At 35.7% G+C, this 25845-nt stretch overlaps 2 protein-coding genes across 7 annotated transcripts in view; both read left to right on the forward strand.

Moving 5' to 3' along the window:
• LOC127855578 (uncharacterized) overlaps positions 1 to 25845 on the forward strand; it is a 246130-nt gene that overhangs the window by 205795 nt on the left and 14490 nt on the right. The gene's annotated exons all lie outside the window — the stretch shown is intronic.
• Positions 17031 to 25590, forward strand: LOC127855576 (uncharacterized). Of its 6 annotated transcripts, none has more exons than XM_052391308.1 (2): positions 17031 to 17264; positions 23686 to 25590. In XM_052391308.1, the coding sequence occupies exons 1-2, from the start codon at positions 17033 to 17035 to the stop codon at positions 24468 to 24470; spliced, it is 1017 nt and encodes a 338-aa protein (XP_052247268.1). In that variant the 5' UTR covers positions 17031 to 17032; the 3' UTR covers positions 24471 to 25590. The 6 variants fall into 6 exon arrangements, 3 of the variants coding, with proteins under 3 accessions (XP_052247268.1, XP_052247266.1, XP_052247267.1); XM_052391306.1 differs by lacking the exon at positions 23686 to 25590 and adding an exon at positions 17367 to 19806 and having other exon boundaries at positions 17047 to 17264; XR_008037592.1 differs by having other exon boundaries at positions 17057 to 19152; positions 25471 to 25590.

Consider the following 25845-nt stretch of genomic DNA (forward strand, 5'->3'; position numbering starts at 1 on the left):
CATTTCTCCAAGAATTAAACAATTTAGGAAAAACAACGATAACACACTGACGTACATGTATATGACGCTATGTGGCGGCGTCATAGGACGTCGCGCCAAATTCCCAACAACAACTGCTACTACTACTACTTCTAGTACTACTACTACTACTACTACGTCTACTACTACGTCTACTAATACTACTTCTTCTACTACTACTACTACTACTGCTACTGCTGCTACTGCTTTTGCTACTGCTACTGCTAATACTACTAGTACTACTACTACGATTACTACTACTGCTACTACAACTGTTGCTACTGCTTCTGCTGCTGCTGATGCAGCTGCTGCTGCTACTACTACAACTACTGCTTTTACTTCTACTACTACTACTACTACTACTACTACTACTACTACTACTACTACTACTACTACTACTACTACTACTTCTACTACTACTAATACTACTACTACTACTACTACTGCTACTTCTACTACTCCTACTACCACTACTAATACTACTACTACTACTATTATTACTACTACTACTACTACAACTACTACTACTACTACTACTACTACTACTTCGACTACTGCTACTACTACTACTACTACTACTTCTACTACCACTACTACTACTACTACTACTACTACTACTACTACTACTACTACTACTACTACTAGTACTACTACATCTACTACTACTAATACTACTACTACTACTGCTACTACTACTACTACAACTACTACCACTGCTGCTACTACTACTGATACAAGCAATCATAGATAAAATGATACGGGACCATATAATATTTGGAATACGTACACAGAAATTAATCGAAAGAGTGATCAGTAAAGGTCTAACACTTCAGAAATGTCTCGACATTGCCAGAATATACGAGCTGACGAAAAGTCAGGTAAAGTCCATGACCAACAGTGGCATACATGCTGTCGCCAGTGGATAAAAACGGCCAACAAGAACCGAATCCAAGCCAAAACGGAAGGGACATGACAAACCTCACTTACGCAAACAGGGAAAAAATGTACAAATTGTGGTGGTAGTTGGCATCACACACGATAACTTTGCCCGATAAAGGGAAAGACATGCAATTACTGCCACAAGATTAACCATTTTGCATCAGTTTGTTTCCAGAAAAACAAGGACAACAGCACCAGACCTTAACATAGAGCCAAAATTAATGAGATAAATGACTTTTCTGACTCAGATCAAAATGACACCAATGATCAATATTTTATCAATTCGGTTGTTTATGAAAAGCAAAAGAATCAAGCTCATGTAAAACTCAATGTTTGTCCACAAGAAACAAAATAATGTTCCAAATAGACTCCGATGCACAGGTCAGTATTATTACATTACATACATTTGCAGCGTTATGGATAAAAGGTCCACTCAAAAACACTAACATCAAACTATCAGCTTACAATGGAACATTACTTAAGGTTCATAGCATACTTCGTCCCCAGTGTTACTACGACGGTAACAGTCATATCAGGACTTTTACATTGAAGACAGCCTCTCCAGTCCCATATTAGGTTTAGACATATGCATGTCTATAAATCTAATCACATTTGTGTCAGACATTGAACCTAAACATTTTTTACACAAAGGACACTGTTGTATCTAAATACTCTGATGTATTTACTGGTCCAGGAACTCTGCCAGGAGAATCTGAAATTTGCATAAAACCGAATGCTGTTCCAGTTATTCACCCACCTAAACGTGTTCCTGTTGCAATCAAAGACAGACTCAAAGAGAGTTAAACAGAATGGTTAAGAATGGTGAAATTAACCAAATTACTGAACCGTCCGAATGGGTCAACATTATGGTCACTGTTGAAAAGCCCAGTGGTTCTTTTCGGGTGTGTATTGACCCAAAAGACTTCAAGGACGCTATAATGAGACCGCACTATCCATCAAGATCAATTGACGACATTTTGCTTGACCTGACTGGCGCTAAAGTATTTTCAAAATTTGATGCATATTCAGGCTACTGGTCTGTCAAATTAAACAAAAAGTCATCTTTCTTGACAGTGTTCAATACTTCATTTGGAAGATATAGGTATCTGAGATTTCCATGTGGGATAAACTGCGCACAGGACATTTTTGTTCGGAAAATGGACGAATGTCTTGAAGGTTTACAGGGCATCAATGTCATTGTTTTTGATATCGTTTGTTCTGGGCGTTAAAGACTAGACTATGGCAAGAATCTCGAACTATTGATGGACAGGTGTCGACAGATTGGTATAAAGCTCAATGCCGACAAAACTGAAATCGGACAGACAGAAATTCCATTATCTGGTATTGCACTGACAGAAAATGGACTGAAATTGATCCTTCAAAAGTAAGAGTAATTCATCTCCACAAGCAAAGTCTGAACTTGAGACAATACTTGGAATGGCAAACAATTTGCAAAGATTTGCATCAAATCTTACTGAAATGACTATTCTACTGAGATTATTGTTGGAAAAGGAAAGTATTTTCCGGTTGGCCTTAAACTAAATAAAAGAGGTTATCACTCAAAACCAAGGACAAATACTATCGTATTTTTATCCAAAAGTAGATGTATTGTTGCAAAATGATGCATCATAAAATAGACTTGGTTGCGTGTTACCTCAAAACGACAAACCCGTTAGCTTTGCCTCAAAAGATTTGACGGAGACAGAACGAAACTATGCGCAAATCACAATAGAGATCTACGCTGTTTTATTTGGCATGACAAAGTTTCATCAAATGACATACGGACGACACGTAGTAGTCCAAAGTGACCATAAACCACTTGTAAGCATAACACAGAAAAGTTTCCTAGCAGCTCCGCCAAGATTGCATAAAATGCTATTACAATTGACCAAATACGACTATGAAATAGTGCATATACCTGGAAAATAGATTCTAGTAGCAGACACGCTAAGTCCCAATTTCTTGCCGGACGAACCGACTGACGTTTGTCAAGACATGGACTCATATGTACATATGATTATTAAAAAAATTGCTAAGAGAGATCAGATAGCACAATTGAATCTGACTTTGAAATACAGTCACTAAATCTAATGGTTTGCCTGAAAAAATGAGGAATGTTAAAATGTGTGCTACTATATTGGAATGTAAGAGATGAATAGGCATTCATTGATGGTTTATTGCTCGAGAGAAGCAATTTTATTATTCCGACGGAACTCAGACAGTTGATGTTGGACAAAATACATGACTCACTCCTAGGTGTTGAGAAATGCACATAACTTGCACGAAGTGCTATGTTATGGCCCAATATGACAAACTACATTAAATCCAAAGTGCTCAATTGTCCTATTTGTCTGGAGCACTGAAATAGTAACACAAAGAAACCTATGATTCCAAATCAAATTCCTGAAGGACCATGGCAGGTTTTTGCCACTTAAGTGACATATTTCACTGGAATGATTGCAACTATGTTGTAATAGTCAAACTGTGCAGCAGAAATTTTGAATGTAGTTTGCTGACCAATATGAGAAGTGAGACAGTTATACACAAACTAAAGGGTCATTTTGTCACACATGTTATGCCTTTAAAATTGATAAGTGACAATGCAGGTCAATATACAAGCCAGGAGTTGGACAAATTTCGTAAAGATTGGGATTTTGAACATGTGACATCATCTGTATTACACTCCCAGGGCAAACGCTGTTGCTGAGATGTGTATTCAGACAATAAAGAAGAATTGCACAAAATCTTTACAAGCCAATCGAGATCCTAATCTTGCAATTCTCGAATAAAGAAATTCTCCACTTGCTTGTGGACAGTCACCTGTTCAATTACTCATGAGTAGGGAAACAATATCCATATCGCCAGTGTAAGTAATTCACTTCATGTGGAACATATCATGGAGACATGCGTCTTTCTACCGATTTATTTCTCATACATACCAAGACGATGACGAATACGTAGACGTAGACGTAGACGATTCTCTAAACACAAATAAATTCAAATTATAGCAATGTAATATTACGCAATATAAAATACTTATTATTCTAACAACTCGTTTAAATTACATTTACTTGAAACATGCACACGTCAATAAATACATAAAAATAATTAATGAATAAATTATAATAAATAAATACATAAAATAAGAATACCGAGTATGATGTTGTCCACACATGTTGTTCAAATACTATAAATTATGTCTATAATATGACGTGAAACGCGTAAATGCACGTGACGTCAGTCAGTATTTCACCACCTATCATGCCTAGTGAACTGTATGGTCTTTTAAACCAGAGACATATAAATGTCAAAACAATATCAATTAAATTTCAATAAGCCATACTAATTGAACACATATATATATACATTCTGCCTAAAGCAGATAAGCATTACTCACTATGACACTGACAAGGTTAACAATTTTACCAGGGGAAACCCAAAAAAGTCATGCGTACGACAAGCCTTAGTAAACTTCAAATCTGTAAATAATTGCATTAACTTAATATACTTATCACCAAAACCAAAAAATATATAATAATTGATGCGAATAAGTACAAACAGATGTCATAATAGGTAATTACATTCACCACGAATGCGCCTTTAGCAACGAATCTTGCGTAGATGCGCAATTAACGGACGGCTGAAAAACAGTGCGGTCGGACTCTGGCTTTACCCAACAATGTTATAATGAATGGTGTTTACCCTGACACTCAGGAACATTGCATTGTTTGGGCATTTTACAACTAACAGACAAGTGTCTTCCTTTGAGACATTTGAAACATAGTTTACGTATGGCAACAAACTTCCGCCTCTCATTTAATGGCATGGCAATAAATGCTTTACACTCACCCAATTCTTTGCATTTTCCAGAGCAACAAATGCATTTCCGCTCAAATTTCGCACACTCGCTACTCGTATGCGTTATAAGAGTTGTGACCTTTGTGTTTACAAAGCTGTCAGACTTTAAATGTGTATCATGAATACTTCTACATGATTGGTTGTCTCTAACAATATCAGTAACATACATTGAACTAGTAGTTTGTTACATTTTGTTGAAAAGCAAACTTAATCAGAAAATTTTGGCTCTCTGTCTGATTTAACATTTATTTCATGTGCTATATCAACCATCTTGTTCTCATACGCATGGGCAAGCGTCTAACAATGCCTCTAAATCGTCAATATCAGAGGCGAAACATAGTTGAGAAAGAGTTATATTACATTTTTGCATGTCCAACGCTAGCATGGAAAGTGCATCAACATCTGAGGCCTTTATCTGAAGACCATGCACAAGCTTATCGATGTAAGACCTAGAAATGATATGCGGTTTGCCGTATCGAAATTATCTCTCGCACGTCTATATCTCTCAGTAGGTTCTAACAAAACACAATCTTCAATACTACATTTGCCCTCACCCACACAGTATTATATAAGGTAGCTCAATCTTAGCCTATCATCATACACTTTACATTCTAGATTTGTCTTAAAATTCTTAATGAACTTGCAACAATCAATAGATCTGCCACTAAATGTCAACAGTTCAGGTTTAGGCAAATGAAAGCCTTCTTGTAATGTATTAGCCAGTCTATAAAATGTACTGTCTATGTTATGCGTTGAAAACGTACCGCTGACGTCGCAAGTAGAGTTTATCGCTAGTGCTGAGTTGTTGTGCGTAGACTGCTGTATCGACCGTAAGTAACGCTGGCCATGGTCCCCGGATGTAGACGCTTTTGCCATCGGGTTCGTCACACTCGTGCGCGCAGATAAGTCCGAAACACCTACACGTCCGGTCGATGAAACGCCCGTACGTCCACCGTCTTCGTGCACATCAGTCCCCGGATACTTGGTTGCAGATCTCGGTGCCAGACGTTAATCGCGGCACGGTCCTCATTATCGGTCCTAGCATTGTGATGTTGTTAACAAATTTTGTACAAATATTATTTGTATCAATGAACGTTATGACGTCTATAATATGACGAAAAACGCGTAAATGCATGTGGCGTCGTTGCGCGAAACATAAGAGCGTAGTACGTTCTTGTAGCCAGTAACACAAAAACGTATAGAGCAAAAAGTACAAAATCACAAACAGATCAAAGATAAGATGTCAAAATCACTAAATATTTAAAAGGCAATATACGACAAACACGCAAAATCACTTAAACATTTATCACAGGGAGAAACTGTCAGAATAAAACAAGCTAAACGTTGGAAACCTGCTATTGTAAGAAAGCAAATACATGACATGTCATATATTGTTGAAACTGAAGATGGTGTTGTTTATAGACGAAATCGTGGTCATTTGTTAAAAACAAATGAAAAACCATTGCATTTTTTCGATCCACACTTCTCACTACATATCAGGGACAATCCAAACAATATCCCAAATAATGACATACAACAACAACAGCAGCAGCAACAACAACAACAAGCATCGGTACCAAAACATAGTAGCAGCCGAATACAGGCAGGGAAACAATATGTCACTAGATCGGGCAGAACAGTCATACCACCTCAGAGAATAGACATGTGAAATAACTGTAATTTGATTTTATAATGTTTGTGTTTAATATTGTGTGTGCGTGTTTTTGTAATAATACACTAGTATTTGTATTATATGTACGCAAGCCATAATATTCTCATCATCATGCTGCAATTATTTTGTGAAGGTATCAAAGTGTTAAGAAATTGGGTAAATTAACTTGTGTTATTAGCCAAGTTTCAAGGTATTTCTTATTCCGTGAGGAAGTTACATTATTGATTATATTTCTTCAGTGTAAATTGGATATCAAGAAAGTTTAGATAAAATAGAACAACGCAACAATATGTGTCATTTACGAAAGAACTTGAAAAGTTTTATCAGGATGTTAACATTATCCATCAATGTGTTAGATTAATCACCAGTGCTCCGCCAATTAACGGTTTATACATAGATACAGGAAAATATTTTAACAAGAAAACATTTATTTGAAAAGATGGGAGATGTTCCATAACCGAATCAATAATCAAAGGGACATCACAGTATAATACCTCACTCTATCCATAAGAGTTGTCTTTATAAATGAATATGCTATACAGTTTGTTGGACACTTGTAACTTAAGACAATATGGAATAAACATGTAGCCACATACGCCTTGTATTGCATTAATTACACCGGCTTGACTACAACAGCTACTACTACTACTACTACTACTACTACTACTACTACTACTACTACTACTACTACTACTACTACTACTACTACTACTACTACTACTACTACTACTACTACTACTACTACTACTACTGCTACTACTACTACTACTACTTCTACTACTACAGCTACTACTACTGCTACTTCTAGGACCACTTTTACAACTCAAATTACTACTACTACTTCTACAATTACTACTACTACTACTACTACTACTACTACTACTACTACTACTACTACTACTACTACTACTACTACTACTACTACTACTACTACTACTACTACTACTTACTACTACTACTACTACTACTACTACTACTACTACTACTACTACTACTACTACTACTACTACTACTACTACTACTACTACTACTACTACTACTACTACTACTACTACTACTACTACTACTACTACTACTACTACTACTACAACTACTACTACTACTACTACTACTACTACTACTACTACTACTACTACTACTACTACTACTACTACTACTACTACTACTACTACTACTACTACTACTACTACTACTACTACTACTACTTCTACTACTACTACGACTACTACTACTACGACTACCACTACTACTACTACTACTACTACTACTACTACTACTACTTGTACTAGTACTACTACTACTACTACTACTACTACTACTACTACTACTACTACTACTACTACTACTACTACTACTACTACTACTACTACTATTACTACTACTACTACTACTTCTACTATTACTACTACTACTACTACTACTACGTTTTCCCCTATAAAACCATGCGTTAAATATCTCCTCAAGACCGGGATCCCGTAAATTCCGAATACCGGTCATTCTTTGGATCAAAATTGTGTCATTCCATACGTAATTGTACCTCTCTAAACCGCTCAGGGCCTGTTTATTGCACCTTAAACCTAGTGTCAAAAAGTTTTGAATAGCGGATTAAAGACGCGTGAAATTAATAAAGGTGGTCGAAAAAATTGCAAACTGTAAAAATCGCAAAACAATTTAAATATACTTGTCCTGTGATGTACATATCGATCAATAGAGGTGGTAATACTGATTATAATTACTGATAAAAAACATAGAGTTCTTTAGTAACAATGTGTTTTTTTTTGATGTAGTTAGCCGTGCTAAATTTTAATAATCTTAATGCTATTTAATTTTGTGTTGTTAATTACAATTGCTAATTTAGTATCATATAAAATGGTGATTTGCAGAGTTATTGAAGCAGTTGCATTAAGATATTCATTTAGATTTTCAAATTGGTAATAAAGATAATTAATACTAAAAATTTCCGAACTTCCTCTAAGCGAATGTGCGTGGAATTGGCTCTACAAGACAAAATCAAATTGATAAAAGAGTCAGAGATATTGCCTTAACCTACACTTAAGATGCTGTCAGAGAAATATGGGGTAGGACAATCGACGATCTTGGATATCGTGCGAAAAAAGTAAATTCACCTAACAAATGCATACATGTATAAAAAAAATTCAGGGTGCATTGTTTGACTGATGTGTTGACTAATATTGCTGATAAATGTAAATAAACTATTAACACTAGCTGATAGTGTTTTTTCCACATTCGGCTATGTAATTGACTTTCTGAAAGTAAAATAGTCAATGTCCCCTCTAAACCGGAATCCTCTCTAAACCGGAATTTCCGCTCGGTCCCGGGGTTGTCCGGTTTATAGGGGTTCCACTGTACTACTACTACTACTTCTACTACTACTACTTCTACAACTGCTACTTCTACTACTTCTACTACTACTACTACTACTACTACTACTACTACTACTACTACTACGACTACGACTACTACTACTACTACTTCTACTACGGCTTCTACTACAACTACGACTACTACTACTACTACTACGACTACTACTACTACTACTACTACTACTACTACTACTACTACTACTACGACTACTACTACTACTACTACTACTACGACTACTACTACTACGACTACTACTACTACTACTACTACTACTACTACTACTACTACTACTACTACTACTACTACTACTACTACTACTTAACTACTACTACTTTAACTACTACTACTACTACTACTACTACTACTACTACTACTACTACTACTACTACTACTACTACCACTACTACTACTACTACTACTACTACTACTACTACTACTACTATTACTACTACTACTACTACTACTACTACTACTACTACTACTACTACTACTACTACTACTACTACTACTACTACTACTACTACTACTACTACCACCACCACCACCTCTACAACCACCACCACTACCACCACCACCACCACCACCATTGCATTATAAATCTCCGCGTAAAAAGCATAATGCATTGGTATATTCCCTCAATCTAAATTCAAAATTATATTCTGCACGATATCTTTGCTTCGCGCAAAACTGAACAAAAAATGTAAATGTGCAGTAGCGCAGACCATTGAAACCAACATGTATTGAACTGGCCTCTATTGCATGGTATCAGTTAACAGAAAGTCGATTGTATGCACAGACCGCCTGTTTTACCAGGTATCGGTTTACATACATAATAGAAGAACTGTATTAACCAGACCGTTGGTTTCATATTTCCTCGTTCAATGAAATAACGACGGGCTTACTTTATAGTAGACGTAAAAGATCTACTAAAATGAATTACTCAAAATTTATAAAACGACTTGTGTTCGCGTTTATATTAGCATGTGCAACAATCGTTTCGTTACATGTAATGTACAAACCTTTCCTTAACAGTGCCCTGTTCGCGAAATATATCGATTCGTCGTCGTCGGCCAAAGACGAAAAACAAGATGTCAGTGAAGTTTCAAAATATAATGATTTTAATACAAGTCAAGTAAGAAGTACGCCAGTTACACCGAGGACGGACAAGTACAAACATACATGTTTGGCTTCGTTCAGCAACTGTGTTCGCATCTTTGACACTTCCGTGGATTATTCCCAAGTAAAGCAGATTCATAAATGCGTTTCGCTGCGTATACCATCGCTTGCCAACACACCGATCTGTGTGTACGATCCAAAGATAGATATCTATGTTTCCAAATCCATAATTACAGGTGGAAATTGGGAAGGAGGTAACATATTGACAGTGATCGAGATTCTTCGTCGCAATCCAAATCTACTATTTTTAGATTTAGGATGTAACGTTGGTGTTTACACTCTGTCCATTGCAAAAACAGGTCGAAAGGTCATCGCCCTAGATGCCAACCGGAAGAATCTCGAGATGCTGACAACGTCACTTAGGAAGGGAAATCTTACTAACATGGTTACTCTGATATGGAATGCTCTCTCAGACAAAGCTGAAACCGTTGGATTTAAGGAGGACTTAAGAAACATCGGTGGCCTGCAAATGTTGAGCGGTGTAAGCGATGCAGATGCGGTCAGTGAGGAAAAGAGCTCTGTTTCTATTGTTCTTGACGATTTAGTGCCTATGTTCAGAAACAAATCCTTGTTTATTAAAATGGACATAGAGACGTATGAACTCAAAGCAATGTTGGGTGGAAAGATATTCTTTAAAGAGGTTGACATTAAGTTTCTGTTTATGGAATGGTTCCACCACAAAGACAATGACGTAGGGACTAGGATTATACAGTTCATGACTGAAAGAGGGTATAGACCGTTCAACCCATTACAGACGTCATTCCCCCTGCACATTGAAAATCGGAAGTCCTGGTCCGGGGATATAGTGTGGATTAAATAAATCATTTAGATCTATCTAATTCTGTGAGTAGCTTTATCGACCGGATTGATATGTCTTAAATATTGATTAATGGCAAATGTACCATCACACTCAGGTGACAAAATTATTTTGACAAATGTTAAGCAGGAAAGGTTTATGTTAATTTTGAATACGTGTCGTTCTTGGATCTCTCTGTACGATTGCATTCACTTTGGAACTTTGCGTCTCACTCAATATTGAAGAATATGAAAGCACAAAAAGTCTACATATAATCTAGAATTTACAAAATGGTATGAGACAACAAATAAGTCACTTATTAACTTTGTCGTTTACAGATGATAATGTACTCTTGTGTTTATGATTTGTGTGACTTTTAACTGTTTTTGGAAAATAAAACGTCCATTAAATAATAGCAAAATCACAGACATGTTATTCTGACAAGCAATATTTGATAAATCATATTATTTGCCATATTAAAGATAAATTTACTACTGTAAAGCTTTTAACAGTGTAAACATTGATTATTTTATGATTCTATTAAATTTAGATATACCGTGATTACTCTAATTTTTCGGACATTTAAAAATAAATCTTTTTTTTTCATGTCAGACAGTTTACATACGAGTTATTTTTTTAAATACGAGTGTCCGAAAATTTAGAGACAGATACTTTATGTTTGTTTGTCAATTAATTATATTTAAATATAACCAATAATTAAATGTGCTATAATTGAACTGTGTTGTACGTTTCTTTCTCTACTTAAAATAAAAGCGCTGAAGTCACTGAAGTTGTTCGCTATTGCATTATCGAAACTCAGAATTCAAAATTATGTTATAGCTTTTTATATCGCAAGTTTGAAATGAACACAACCCATTCAAATTTATAAAGAGTGTGTCTTAAAATACAGGTCGAGATGCGTGTAAACTGTTTATCCCTATATTTATGTTATAGGGATAACATAGACAAAATAACAATGACATAGACAAATAATATGTCTCTTTTTTCGCAATTGTATACTGAATGATCAACCTTCTTTAGAATTTCGGTTGCCTTGCTAACGAATAACAAGCCTAGAATCATGTGCATGTTGTGCTATTTTTATCTAAATCGTTATCTATTTTCTTTAATTTTTTTAGCAACAAGTTTGCCGACATGAAATATATTTAATGTATTAGACTTGTTGAGAGCCGGAATTGAATCATTTTCTAGGCCTAATTGATCCGCAGTTGCCAATTTGTATTCTATGTTTAAGTGGATTGAGTTGTTCAAACTTTGAAAAAGCTAGTAGCCCTGCTTTTGAGCCCAACTGATACTAACTGTTGAAATTGAGTTTCCTGGGCTTGAATCTACTGGCCCCATGCTAACAGGCAACCACTTAATCTGTAATTTATTCGTGATGTAAGATCTGACAGTGTATTGAACTCATTGCAAGTATGAATTCATTAAAGAGACCTTTTAGTTAAATGGACAAAATTAAAAGATTTAATAATTTGGATAGTTCTGTTGTTGTCGTTATATTGTTACATACTACGATGATTGCTTATACATATGAAGTATACAATATATCTCTCATTGTATGAGCAAGGATGACCGAGTGGTCTAAACGATATACTTTTATTCCAGGGGTCAGTGGTTCGAACCCAGTTGAGGGTAACATTTTTTGTTTCTTTAATTGTATTCTTGTTTTTTTTAATATATATTTTAAGATCAAATAATAAAATTTATCAATATTAAGCATTTAATGACAAACTGTGAAAAGGTCCCTTTTAGATGTTTACTAACAAATGCCACAAAGTACAAATTTAGAACGCATTGGTTGTTTATTTTATTTAAAAGTGATTTTGTTTATTTGCCATGTCAGCGAGGTTACTTTGAAGTTATTATCACGTTTATCTTCTTTTGTTTCAAATCATTAATACAAAAGATTATTCAAGCTTCATTTTGAGAAAACAAGGCTTAATGCATATGCATTAATTTTCATCCCCGTACCAGAGACTCGCTTTAAACGAAAAACGCCATAAAATCAGAAAATGTCGTCCTTAATTAGCTAATGGGCATTGCACAGGATAATCGGGCTTATCTTATTTGACATGCATTAAGCCCCGTTTCCCTGAAAGCAGCCAAAATGTACAGATTTCAATGAAAAACTGGCCAATGTCGTCGCACAAGCTGTTTAACACTATACTGGCCAAAATCGTCACACAAGCTATTAAACACTATTGATAACATGCACACACTAGCTGTCTGCAGTGTACCAGTGATGAAGAATAAACAGGCAGATGCGGTGGTTATCGTTCCTAGCGTAGTTAAGAGCAGATTAACTTGCAAAACTCCCTCTACATTAGTTGTCCGCTAGCGCGAACAACTAAAATTCACTTATAAGCAATGTCCTACCTAAAATCGTATATAAAAACGTTATAAAGCAACCATACTGCTTACTGAATACGATATCATTTCAAATTATCTTGGTTGAAATCGTTATTTATTACAGGTATACATGGTAATCCACCAATAACGCAATCGTAATGGTCCATTGCCTCCAGGACATTCATATTCCCATGACATTAACCCGGTTGTAAAACTCAATGATCGAAGGGTCCCCAGATAAACGAAAACAGGGCAGAAATCTTGTAAAATAACACTGTAAAATATAATTCCGAAATTTAGAGTCGTTACTGATGGACGAAAACCCGTACATTCGAAAATATAGTACAGGAAAAAAAATGTTGGCTAAAAGAGGTGTCCGAAAATTTAGATTGTCCGAAAACATAGAGATATTACGGTAAGTAATTTGGTACCAAATGTAAGTATTTACATGAATCTGATCAATTATTATACAATCTTTACAAATTATATCTCCTTGTTATTAAACCAATAAGCAGATAACGTTAATCAATCCACACTTAAATTAGTTTGATAACAAAGTTTGTTGACGGGATCTATTAATCATCTCATTTAAAAACGAACTATCGGGTTAGACTAATTTGTCCAACACTATGCTGTGAGGCTTTATCAATCGCCTTTAATCGGGTGCCGATTGTCTGTGTTAAAAATAAATCGGGTGTCAAGTGTCTTGGTCGACAAATTTACGGTGTGCCGATTGTCCGCGAATGCAAAAAAAATACACAGGGTTCCAATTAGACTGTTTACAGTCCTGCATTATTATTTAATCATTTTTATAAAGATAACGTTCTCCTACTTCTTGTACTGTACTTATACTTTACATATTTACGTTTTCTTATCTGCTTAAAATGCATAATTGCATGCTAATTCAGCCAGAAGAGAAAAGGAGCTTTGATATTGTATTGCAATACATCTTAATAAGTAATTGTGAAATTAGAAAAAAATTCAGTCTGTTAACAGACTAGGTTCCGACTGTACGGGTGCCGTTTGTCCGGATACCGGTTACGGAATATAATATGGAATACGTGCAAAAATTATAAATTAAAATTAGAATTATAAACAATGTGAGTACGTTAAAAGAACTGTTCGAAATGACATAAATATTTTAAACAAACGGTAAAATGTCAGCCAGGTCAGACATTATTGTGTCGATAAAGTGTAAACCACATTCAGTGCTCATTATCGATCATTGTTGCTAGTTGATCTATAAATCTATTGATTCGACCAATTTCAAAGAAGCGTATTTTCCTAGCACTCAAAACTGACGCAGTAATAATAGACTTGTGAACATTGCATGCAATTTATCAATAATGCAAGCGAAAACTAAACTTTTCACATTCAGACCTGCAATATTCTATAAAATTTAACCCATGTTACACAGCTTTACTGTTTACTTGTCAAATGAAGCACTTTAACTTGAATGACCGTTTTCAAGCAGATATGTGTGTTTGTTTGTTGAGGTTAAACTAGTTTTAGTTTAAACCTATTTATTTTAGCTCGATTGCATAGAAAGTAATTCCTACTTATTTGAAATGCTCTCGAGTCCGTTTCCTGGGCCTAGAACCAGTACTTGGTGTCTACATGAGAAATCGAAAGAATGCTCCAACAGCGGGGATCGAACCCGTGACCTCCCAGTCGCTAGGCGGACACCATATCCATTACACCACGGCGACCTTAGTTTTAGCTGGTTAAAGTCTTCAATATAATTACATTGATTTTACAATTTGTTTTTTTCTTTTTTCTCAATGATAACTTTTTTTTTCTCGACGTAACACTAAATTGTGTTGTTATACAAACAGAGGTCGTTCAAGTACATAAATGCATAAATAAATAAAAACATATAATAACTTAACAAAATAAACAAAAACTAGAAATATGCCCATAGATGGCTAGAAATAGAAATGAATGGCTGCGACGGAAATAATGTGTACATAAAGCCTATTTTCTAATTTCGACATTGGTTTTAAGCGAGCACCATTGTTGGTGCATACAAATATCGTTTCGACATTTTCATAAATTTGCCCTGTTTTTTTTAATCCTATCACGCACAATATACACGAACACTGGCTATTACTATTACATTTGAATGACTATTCACAAATGTAAAACGTAATGGACTGAATTGTTTAAGAGAGTCAAATTACAAAACACTTTTTCTGTATAAAAAACAACTGCATATGAAATTAACAACAATCAAAACTAAAAAGGGTTATACGTCATAAGTTTAGACTTGAACGTGACCCAGCTGGTCTTGACTGTTTATATATCTTTGTTATAATATCACTTACCAATCCATGACCACCATTAAAGTATAGCGTGTTGCACGTAATACCTGGTTCCCTATCTCAAAGATTGAACTTAAAAATCAAATAACATATTCGGTCATAAAACAGTTTGTCCGGACTGTGACTTTGTCATTCATCATGCGATTCAAATACTTGAATATAAAAGTATGAAGTGTTGCATTAAACACCTGCCTCGAAACCTCAAAGGTCTAAGTCAAATGATACAGTTTGCCATAAAACATCTTGTCGGAGCTTCCCCGCAGTGTAATATAGTGCACTTTTATAATATCTCAACACATATCACTACCGTTATAAGATGACTTGTCGCGCGTGGAACCCTCATCCTTCCTTTAGGGCACACTTTGAGGTTCAAAGTTCAATTTTTCCCATTTCCGAACTATTCTGTTCTCGTATATCATGTAATTTTAAAATAACAAAAAAACTACTACCAACTAGACGAAACGGCATTTGTGTGTAAACCTTGCTCCCAGCAGTTGAAAAAAAAGGTCACATTAACCCTTTTATGCCTAGTGGACTCTCCCATCCTTCTAAATTGGATCAATTTATTTCCAAAATTAGGGATGTCTAGTATAATAATTTCTATATTTAGAATATTTTTTTAACAGAAATTCCTTTAAGCAAACAGCGCAGACCCTGATGAGACGCCGCATCATGTGGCGTCTCATCTGGGTCTACGCTGTTTGCCAAGGATTTTTTTCTAGATACTAGGCATCAATGGGTTAAGAAGATTTCCAAGTTTTTTCATACACATCTGTAACTGTCTCATTCATCATGCAATGTGTATTTGTTAAGTGTTGTTATTTCGCTATTTTAGAATCTTGGTTCAGGTTTTTTGCTGTTAGCTGATCATCAGTAACTAAGAGATTGAATATAACACTTTAAAACTCACCAAAGGGCTATACTTGTGTACCAAAACATCTTATAAATTTGGATACAATATGCGTGTTTTGAAACCAAACTTTCTAAATTAAGAAAACCAATCAATCACATTGCCTCAATAAAGCAACCAACAAGCTATCTAATGGTCAAATGTGACATGTGACACCTCAGCGAAGGTAGAAGGTATAAAACGGATGATTCACGCGATATGCTGTCAACTCATGGTGGTTGGTCATGGTAAATTACATGATGAGCGGTGCGAACAAGATGTTTTATGACAAAAGTTCATAATTGACCTTCAAGTCGGACATTGACCTTTGCGGTAGGGACGTGATTATTCCCATGAATGCCATTTGTGTTTTTAATTATTTGAAATATATAAATGACAAGTAACAGTCTGCATAAGCTATTGTGTGGAAAAATTTGACTTTAAACCTCTCAGTGTGATCTTGACTGTTGAAGAAAAGAAAATGGTCTTCTTATGAGGGTTTTTCTTATTATGATATCAAATATCCTCTACAGTTTAAATGTGCTGACAGTGTTTAACAAGTGCGTATTTCCTATCTAATTTGTTTTTAACCGTTAACCACTCAGAACATGCAAAAGCATAGCCTGTATAGTGTAAATTTACAAATAATCTTTAACAGGAAGTTATACCATATCGGATGTTCTACCAACCGTCGATCACTTAAACTTAATAACAGACGCCCCAAGCGGAGTTTTATAAATTTTACATTAACTAGAAACGAGAAACCACACGACTCGTATATTGTGGCAATGTTTCATACTAAAAACATGAGACGGAAATTATTTACATTGATTTTAATCTGTGCGTGTGTTGTAGTTTTTATACTTGTTTTCAATGCACTGAAATACAAATTAAGGTCCACTGGGTTCTCAATTGCGACAAGTAAAAGCGTCAATGTTTCAGTTGTGCAGAAGAGTGTTATTATTACGTCGTCAAGAAGTTGTATGCCAGGCTATGACAACTGTGTGCGCGTGTTTGACACGTCTGTGGATTATTCCAGTGCAAAGCAGATTCATAAATGCGTTGCGCTGAGGATTCCATCAGTCAAGAACACTCCCATTTGTGTTTACGATCCTGCGATAGATATTCATGTTTCTAGAACTATAATAGCCAATGGAAATTGGGAAGTTGGAAACATACAGAAAGTGCTAAGCATACTTCAAAACGACCCACGTTTAGTATTCTTAGACCTCGGCTGCAATGTGGGTGTGTATACCCTTGCCGTAGCTAAGTTTGGTCGACTAGTGACCGCTCTTGATGCCAACAGGAAGAACCTTGAGATGCTGACTACGTCACTTCAGAAGGGAAATATTACTGGAATGGTAATGCTGATCTGGAACGCGCTCTCTGACAAAGCTGAAACAGTTGGATTTAAGGAGGACAACAGAAATATCGGCGGCCTTCAAATGGTGAGCGGAGTATCCAACACAACAGTGTTAGGTGATTCAAATAGCTCTGTTGCCATTTTACTAGACGATTTAGTGCCGTTGTTCAGAAATAAGTCTGTGTTTATAAAAATGGACATAGAAACGTACGAGCTCAAGGCAATGATGGGAGGAAAGAAATTCTTCGAACAGGTCGATGTTAAGTATTTGTTTATGGAATGGTTTCACCATAAAAACTCAGAGGTTGGAAGTAAAATAATACAGTTTATGACAGAAAAAAAGTATACACCGTATAACCCACTGACATCAGAGCCGTTGAAAATTAGAAACCGGATGTCCTGGTCTGTAGATATAATATGGATAAAGAATACGAACTAAGTCAGCTGGCAGTTTTATAGAACGTTATGTGATTGCAAGGCTCAATTGTTCATGGAATTGTTATGCGGCTATCGACAGATGACTTTTTTATATACAGTTCGTCATTACCTAGATGCCACATTAAATAAGCAATCACCTTGTTAACATGATACGTATTTATTTCTCCCGACATAACTAGTCATTATTACACCTGTAATTTACGTTAACATTTTGCCTTCAACAAGGAAGCAGCAGACATAATTGTGTATTTAACAAACTCAAGCGATAACCAGATATCTGATTACAGGAGCAGGTTATGTTCTTTCAGTCCCATGCATGTCCCAAATAATTGCTAGTTATCAGTTCGCGTATTAGCCTATTGCTTCACACGATTATGATATTGTGCGAGAGATAATTTAAACTGTCACAACACGAGTTTTCCGCGTGATTAGAAACAAACACGCTCCATTGCAATCAAAATCAATACTTTTCAATATGACTTGTTATTATTCTCTTCTATCTTTGTTGGCAAAATTTCTAATGATGACAATGATATTGATTTACGCGCGCCTACTGAGATAAGCAATGTTTGCAACGTTATTAGACTTTTTGTATTTTGTTTTGTATAAAATGTAATTTGTTTTGTTAATCTTTATGTTTGTATTTTAAACAATTAAAATTAAAGGTCATTCCTCTATTTTTAGCCACTTAATTTGACCACGTAATTGTCTGCTTCGCATTGGTAAGACTGTATAAGTCATGACGGTATATTTATTTCAATGTCAACGTACGCTTCACTGCCATTCATTGATAATAATTACTCCATTCTTGATTATAATTACCGTAACTTAACACATTGATGTGCGTTTTTACATGTAATAGCGCGTTGGAAGTGCACATCGATTTGTAAGGGAATTGATATTCCTTTAGTCTTATCATAAAAAAAGGTTCGCAATTGTTATGTTTCATTTGTTTGAGCATTTATATTGATATCTTTGTGTTGTCTTCATTACATTGTTACAGTTACATAAATCAATTTAAATAAAACAAACTTGTTATACCGTTAATTTATATTTTTCGAAAACTATTCGACTTCACATGATTTCAGTCGTATCTGAGATACGTATTTGCACCTTAGGAATTCTTATCCGTAGACGGCAGTATGCAGACGAGAAACCATATGAATGACATCACTGTTGACACGAAATATATTATTTACATTTTCGGATGACTTCAACTGTTTCAACCGAAACAAACATAACCTTTAATGACCTCGTGACTTGAGCTAAATCGCTTCTTTCAAGGATTTAAGGTTTTTGAATGGGGTGAAATATCATCCTAGATAACGTGGTTAAAATATGTATCCCTAAGTATTACAGGTACAGTTCTGTGTACTAACTCGTTTTTATACGTGTTTACCAAATCACTTAAAGTCTGAGTAATAGGTCAATACCATAACATTAAAAACAACTTATTTAACATAACAATATGGCTTTCTTTCTTCCAATAATGCCAAACATTACACTAACAAATGCTCATAAATCGTACGTGCATTGTTTAACTTTGTCATGTCATCGTTATAAATAAAACATACAAACATTCCTTTAAGACTTAGTATTGCCAGAACGCGTTCAAATATATATATATATAACACTGTGCAAATGTGCAGGTCATCGCCATTTTTTCTGTAACGACATATATATCTGCCTTTTTGTAACAGTTGATGGTCTGATTGAAGCTTGCAAAAGGACAAATATTTTTTGCAGATTTATACTATAAACTCAAAACTCAAAAAAAAAACTTTCAAAGGGCACATAGTTACATGTCCGTCACGCTAGGAACCCTTTGATAAAAGTTCTGCGACCGCTGGTCATTCGGCTTCAAACATTTTGGCATTTTGACATTGACGCATTTATTGTTTAATCGCGTATGCTGTATGAACTAAAGAACGCATGGATGATGCCACAGTGAAACATATCTTCAACTGCAGAGTTATCATTGAGAAACACCTGCATTACCGATTCGACCTCTTCCATAATTTGATCGACTTTAACAAAATGTTCGACCGCGCGTGGCATTTAGACCTATGCATTTCTCGAAAGGGTTCGATATTGATATTGATACGCATCCATTTCTATACTTCTCAATGAGCAGATGGTCGACTTCTTTTAGACTTCAATGAGCGTCTGTCAGGGATATCTGCTCCCACGGACTGTTTAACCTTTTCCTAAAGAAGATAATTCAGAGGACCTTCCAAGTACTTTTCAGCAACCCTACCCAAGGATGGCAACAGTACCACTAAGGTCCGAATAAGAATTGCCATGGCAACCGAAGCGATATCCAGACTGAGCAGGTTGTGGACATGCATCTCCATCAGCTTTCCCACCAACTAAAGGCTCTACACATCCCTGGTAGACTCCATAGTACTGTTTGGCTGCTTGACCTGGACGCTTTGCGCGGGCACAAAATGCATGATACAGGCCTTTGCACACAAGTGTCTCCGAATAATGCCCCGCGTATCCTTCATTTCAGGAAGCACAAGACCAAGTGCTATAATTGGCCCACAAGAACCCCTCTTTGTGTCAGTCAAAAAACGAAAGCTGGCTTTGTTCTGATACGTCACCAGGCACGACTCATTGTGCAGGGCTGTGCTCCAGGAAACGCTACATGAAGGTCGCCGTCGAGGCTATCAGATGAAAAACTGTATGGACAATGTTAAAGAGCGAACGTCCCTCCCAATTGGTAATCACTGCAGCTCATAACAGACCTGTAACTGTGGAGGATATTTGTATTATTGCACTCAAACGGTCAGACCGGTCAAGGGAATGATGATTTTCAAGACATAAGAAGTCATAAAGATAATGAATGGCAATTTAATGCAATTTAATCCTATCACGCACAATATACACGAACACTGGCTATTACTATTACATTTGAATGACTATTCACAAATGTAAAACGTAATGGACTGAATTGTTTAAGAGAGTCAAATTACAAAACACTTTTTCTGTATAAAAAACAACTGCATATGAAATTAACAACAATCAAAACTAAAAAGGGTTATACGTCATAAGTTTAGACTTGAACGTGACCCAGCTGGTCTTGACTGTTTATATATCTTTGTTATAATATCACTTACCAATCCATGACCACCATTAAAGTATAGCGTGTTGCACGTAATACCTGGTTCCCTATCTCAAAGATTGAACTTAAAAATCAAATAACATATTCGGTCATAAAACAGTTTGTCCGGACTGTGACTTTGTCATTCATCATGCGATTCAAATACTTGAATATAAAAGTATGAAGTGTTGCATTAAACACCTGCCTCGAAACCTCAAAGGTCTAAGTCAAATGATACAGTTTGCCATAAAACATCTTGTCGGAGCTTCCCCGCAGTGTAATATAGTGCACTTTTATAATATCTCAACACATATCACTACCGTTATAAGATGACTTGTCGCGCGTGGAACCCTCATCCTTCCTTTAGGGCACACTTTGAGGTTCAAAGTTCAATTTTTCCCATTTCCGAACTATTCTGTTCTCGTATATCATGTAATTTTAAAATAACAAAAAAACTACTACCAACTAGACGAAACGGCATTTGTGTGTAAACCTTGCTCCCAGCAGTTGAAAAAAAAGGTCACATTAACCCTTTTATGCCTAGTGGACTCTCCCATCCTTCTAAATTGGATCAATTTATTTCCAAAATTAGGGATGTCTAGTATAATAATTTCTATATTTAGAATATTTTTTTAACAGAAATTCCTTTAAGCAAACAGCGCAGACCCTGATGAGACGCCGCATCATGTGGCGTCTCATCTGGGTCTACGCTGTTTGCCAAGGATTTTTTTCTAGATACTAGGCATCAATGGGTTAAGAAGATTTCCAAGTTTTTTCATACACATCTGTAACTGTCTCATTCATCATGCAATGTGTATTTGTTAAGTGTTGTTATTTCGCTATTTTAGAATCTTGGTTCAGGTTTTTTGCTGTTAGCTGATCATCAGTAACTAAGAGATTGAATATAACACTTTAAAACTCACCAAAGGGCTATACTTGTGTACCAAAACATCTTATAAATTTGGATACAATATGCGTGTTTTGAAACCAAACTTTCTAAATTAAGAAAACCAATCAATCACATTGCCTCAATAAAGCAACCAACAAGCTATCTAATGGTCAAATGTGACATGTGACACCTCAGCGAAGGTAGAAGGTAGAAAACGGATGATTCACGCGATATGCTGTCAACTCATGGTGGTTGGTCATGGTAAATTACATGATGAGCGGTGCGAACAAGATGTTTTATGACAAAAGTTCATAATTGACCTTCAAGTCGGACATTGACCTTTGCGGTAGGGACGTGATTATTCCCATGAATGCCATTTGTGTTTTTAATTATTTGAAATATATAAATGACAAGTAACAGTCTGCATAAGCTATTGTGTGGAAAAATTTGACTTTAAACCTCTCAGTGTGATCTTGACTGTTGAAGAAAAGAAAATGGTCTTCTTATGAGGGTTTTTCTTATTATGATATCAAATATCCTCTACAGTTTAAATGTGCTGACAGTGTTTAACAAGTGCGTATTTCCTATCTAATTTGTTATTAACCGTTAACCACTCAGAACATGCAAAAGCATAGCCTGTATAGTGTAAATTTACAAATAATCTTTAACAGGAAGTTATACCATATCGGATGTTCTACCAACCGTCGATCACTTAAACTTAATAACAGACGCCCCAAGCGGAGTTTTATAAATTTTACATTAACTAGAAACGAGAAACCACACGACTCGTATATTGTGGCAATGTTTCATACTAAAAACATGAGACGGAAATTATTTACATTGATTTTAATCTGTGCGTGTGTTGTAGTTTTTATACTTGTTTTCAATGCACTGAAATACAAATTAAAGGGATCTTTTCACGCTTTGGTAAATTGACAAAATTGAAAAAAGTTGTTTCAGATTCGCAAATTTTCGTTTTAGTTATGATATTTGTGAGGAAACAGTAATACTGAACATTTACCATGGTCTAATATAGCCATTATATGCATCTTTTGACGATTTTAAAACCTAAAAATTATAAAGCGTTGCAACGCGAAACGATTGAATAATTTGGAGAGTTCTGTTTTTGTCGTTAAATTTTGTGAAACTACGAAGATTGCTTATATAAGGTATAAAATACGTCGCGTATGTGTACTAGGTGGAATAGCTCAGTAGGCTAAAGCGTTTTTACTTCAGGACTCTGGCAGGACTCCAGGGGTCACTGGTTCGAAACCTGCTCCGGGCAATGTTCTTTTCCTTTTTTTAATTTTATTCTTGATTTTTATCTGGAGCTTTTACGATCCAATGTTTACATTTATCAATATAAAGCATTTAATGAATAAGTTAAAAAATGCCAAAATCTGTGAAAAGGCCCCTTTAAGGTCCACTGGGTTCTCAATTGCGACAAGTAAAAGCGTCAATGTTTCAGTTGTGCAGAAGAGTGTTATTATTACGTCGTCAAGAAGTTGTATGCCAGGCTATGACAACTGTGTGCGCGTGTTTGACACGTCTGTGGATTATTCCAGTGCAAAGCAGATTCATAAATGCGTTGCGCTGAGGATTCCATCAGTCAAGAACACTCCCATTTGTGTTTACGATCCTGCGATAGATATTCATGTTTCTAGAACTATAATAGCCAATGGAAATTGGGAAGTTGGAAACATACAGAAAGTGCTAAGCATACTTCAAAACGACCCACGTTTAGTATTCTTAGACCTCGGCTGCAATGTGGGTGTGTATACCCTTGCCGTAGCTAAGTTTGGTCGACTAGTGACCGCTCTTGATGCCAACAGGAAGAACCTTGAGATGCTGACTACGTCACTTCAGAAGGGAAATATTACTGGAATGGTAATGCTGATCTGGAACGCGCTCTCTGACAAAGCTGAAACAGTTGGATTTAAGGAGGACAACAGAAATATCGGCGGCCTTCAAATGGTGAGCGGAGTATCCAACACAACAGTGTTAGGTGATTCAAATAGCTCTGTTGCCATTTTACTAGACGATTTAGTGCCGTTGTTCAGAAATAAGTCTGTGTTTATAAAAATGGACATAGAAACGTACGAGCTCAAGGCAATGATGGGAGGAAAGAAATTCTTCGAACAGGTCGATGTTAAGTATTTGTTTATGGAATGGTTTCACCATAAAAACTCAGAGGTTGGAAGTAAAATAATACAGTTTATGACAGAAAAAAGTATACACCGTATAACCCACTGACATCAGAGCCGTTGAAAATTAGAAACCGGATGTCCTGGTCTGTAGATATAATATGGATAAAGAATACGAACTAAGTCAGCTGGCAGTTTTATAGAACGTTATGTGATTGCAAGGCTCAATTGTTCATGGAATTGTTATGCGGCTATCGACAGATGACTTTTTTATATACAGTTCGTCATTACCTAGATGCCACATTAAATAAGCAATCACCTTGTTAACATGATACGTATTTATTTCTCCCGACATAACTAGTCATTATTACACCTGTAATTTACGTTAACATTTTGCCTTCAACAAGGAAGCAGCAGACATAATTGTGTATTTAACAAACTCAAGCGATAACCAGATATCTGATTACAGGAGCAGGTTATGTTCTTTCAGTCCCATGCATGTCCCAAATAATTGCTAGTTATCAGTTCGCGTATTAGCCTATTGCTTCACACGATTATGATATTGTGCGAGAGATAATTTAAATTGTCACAACACGAGTTTTCCGCGTGATTAGAAACAAACACGCTCCATTGCAATCAAAATCAATACTTTTCAATATGACTTGTTATTATTCTCTTCTATCTTTGTTGGCAAAATTTCTAATGATGACAATGATATTGATTTACGCGCGCCTACTGAGATAAGCAATGTTTGCAACGTTATTAGACTTTTTGTATTTTGTTTTGTATAAAATGTAATTTGTTTTGTTAATCTTTATGTTTGTATTTTAAACAATTAAAATTAAAGGTCATTCCTCTATTTTTAGCCACTTAATTTGACCACGTAATTGTCTGCTTCGCATTGGTAAGACTGTATAAGTCATGACGGTATATTTATTTCAATGTCAACGTACGCTTCACTGCCATTCATTGATAATAATTACTCCATTCTTGATTATAATTACCGTAACTTAACACATTGGTGTGCGTTTTTACATGTAATAGCGCGTTGGAAGTGCACATCGATTTGTAAGGGAATTGATATTCCTTTAGTCTTATCATAAAAAAAGGTTCGCAATTGTTATGTTTCATTTGTTTGAGCATTTATATTGATATCTTTGTGTTGTCTTCAATACATTGTTACAGTTACATCAATCAATTTAAATAAAACAAACTTGTTATACCGTTAATTTATATTTTTCGAAAACTATTCGACTTCACATGATTTCAGTCGTATCTGAGATACGTATTTGCACCTTAGGAATTCTTATCCGTAGACGGCAGTATGCAGACGAGAAACCATATGAATGACATCACTGTTGACACGAAATATATTATTTACATTTTCGGATGACTTCAACTGTTTCAACCGAAACAAACATAACCTTTAATGACCTCGTGACTTGAGCTAAATCGCTTCTTTCAAGGATTTAAGGTTTTTGAAT

The sequence above is a fragment of the Dreissena polymorpha genome, chromosome 13, assembly GCF_020536995.1.
Source record: "Dreissena polymorpha isolate Duluth1 chromosome 13, UMN_Dpol_1.0, whole genome shotgun sequence".
NCBI lineage: Eukaryota > Metazoa > Mollusca > Bivalvia > Myida > Dreissenidae > Dreissena > Dreissena polymorpha.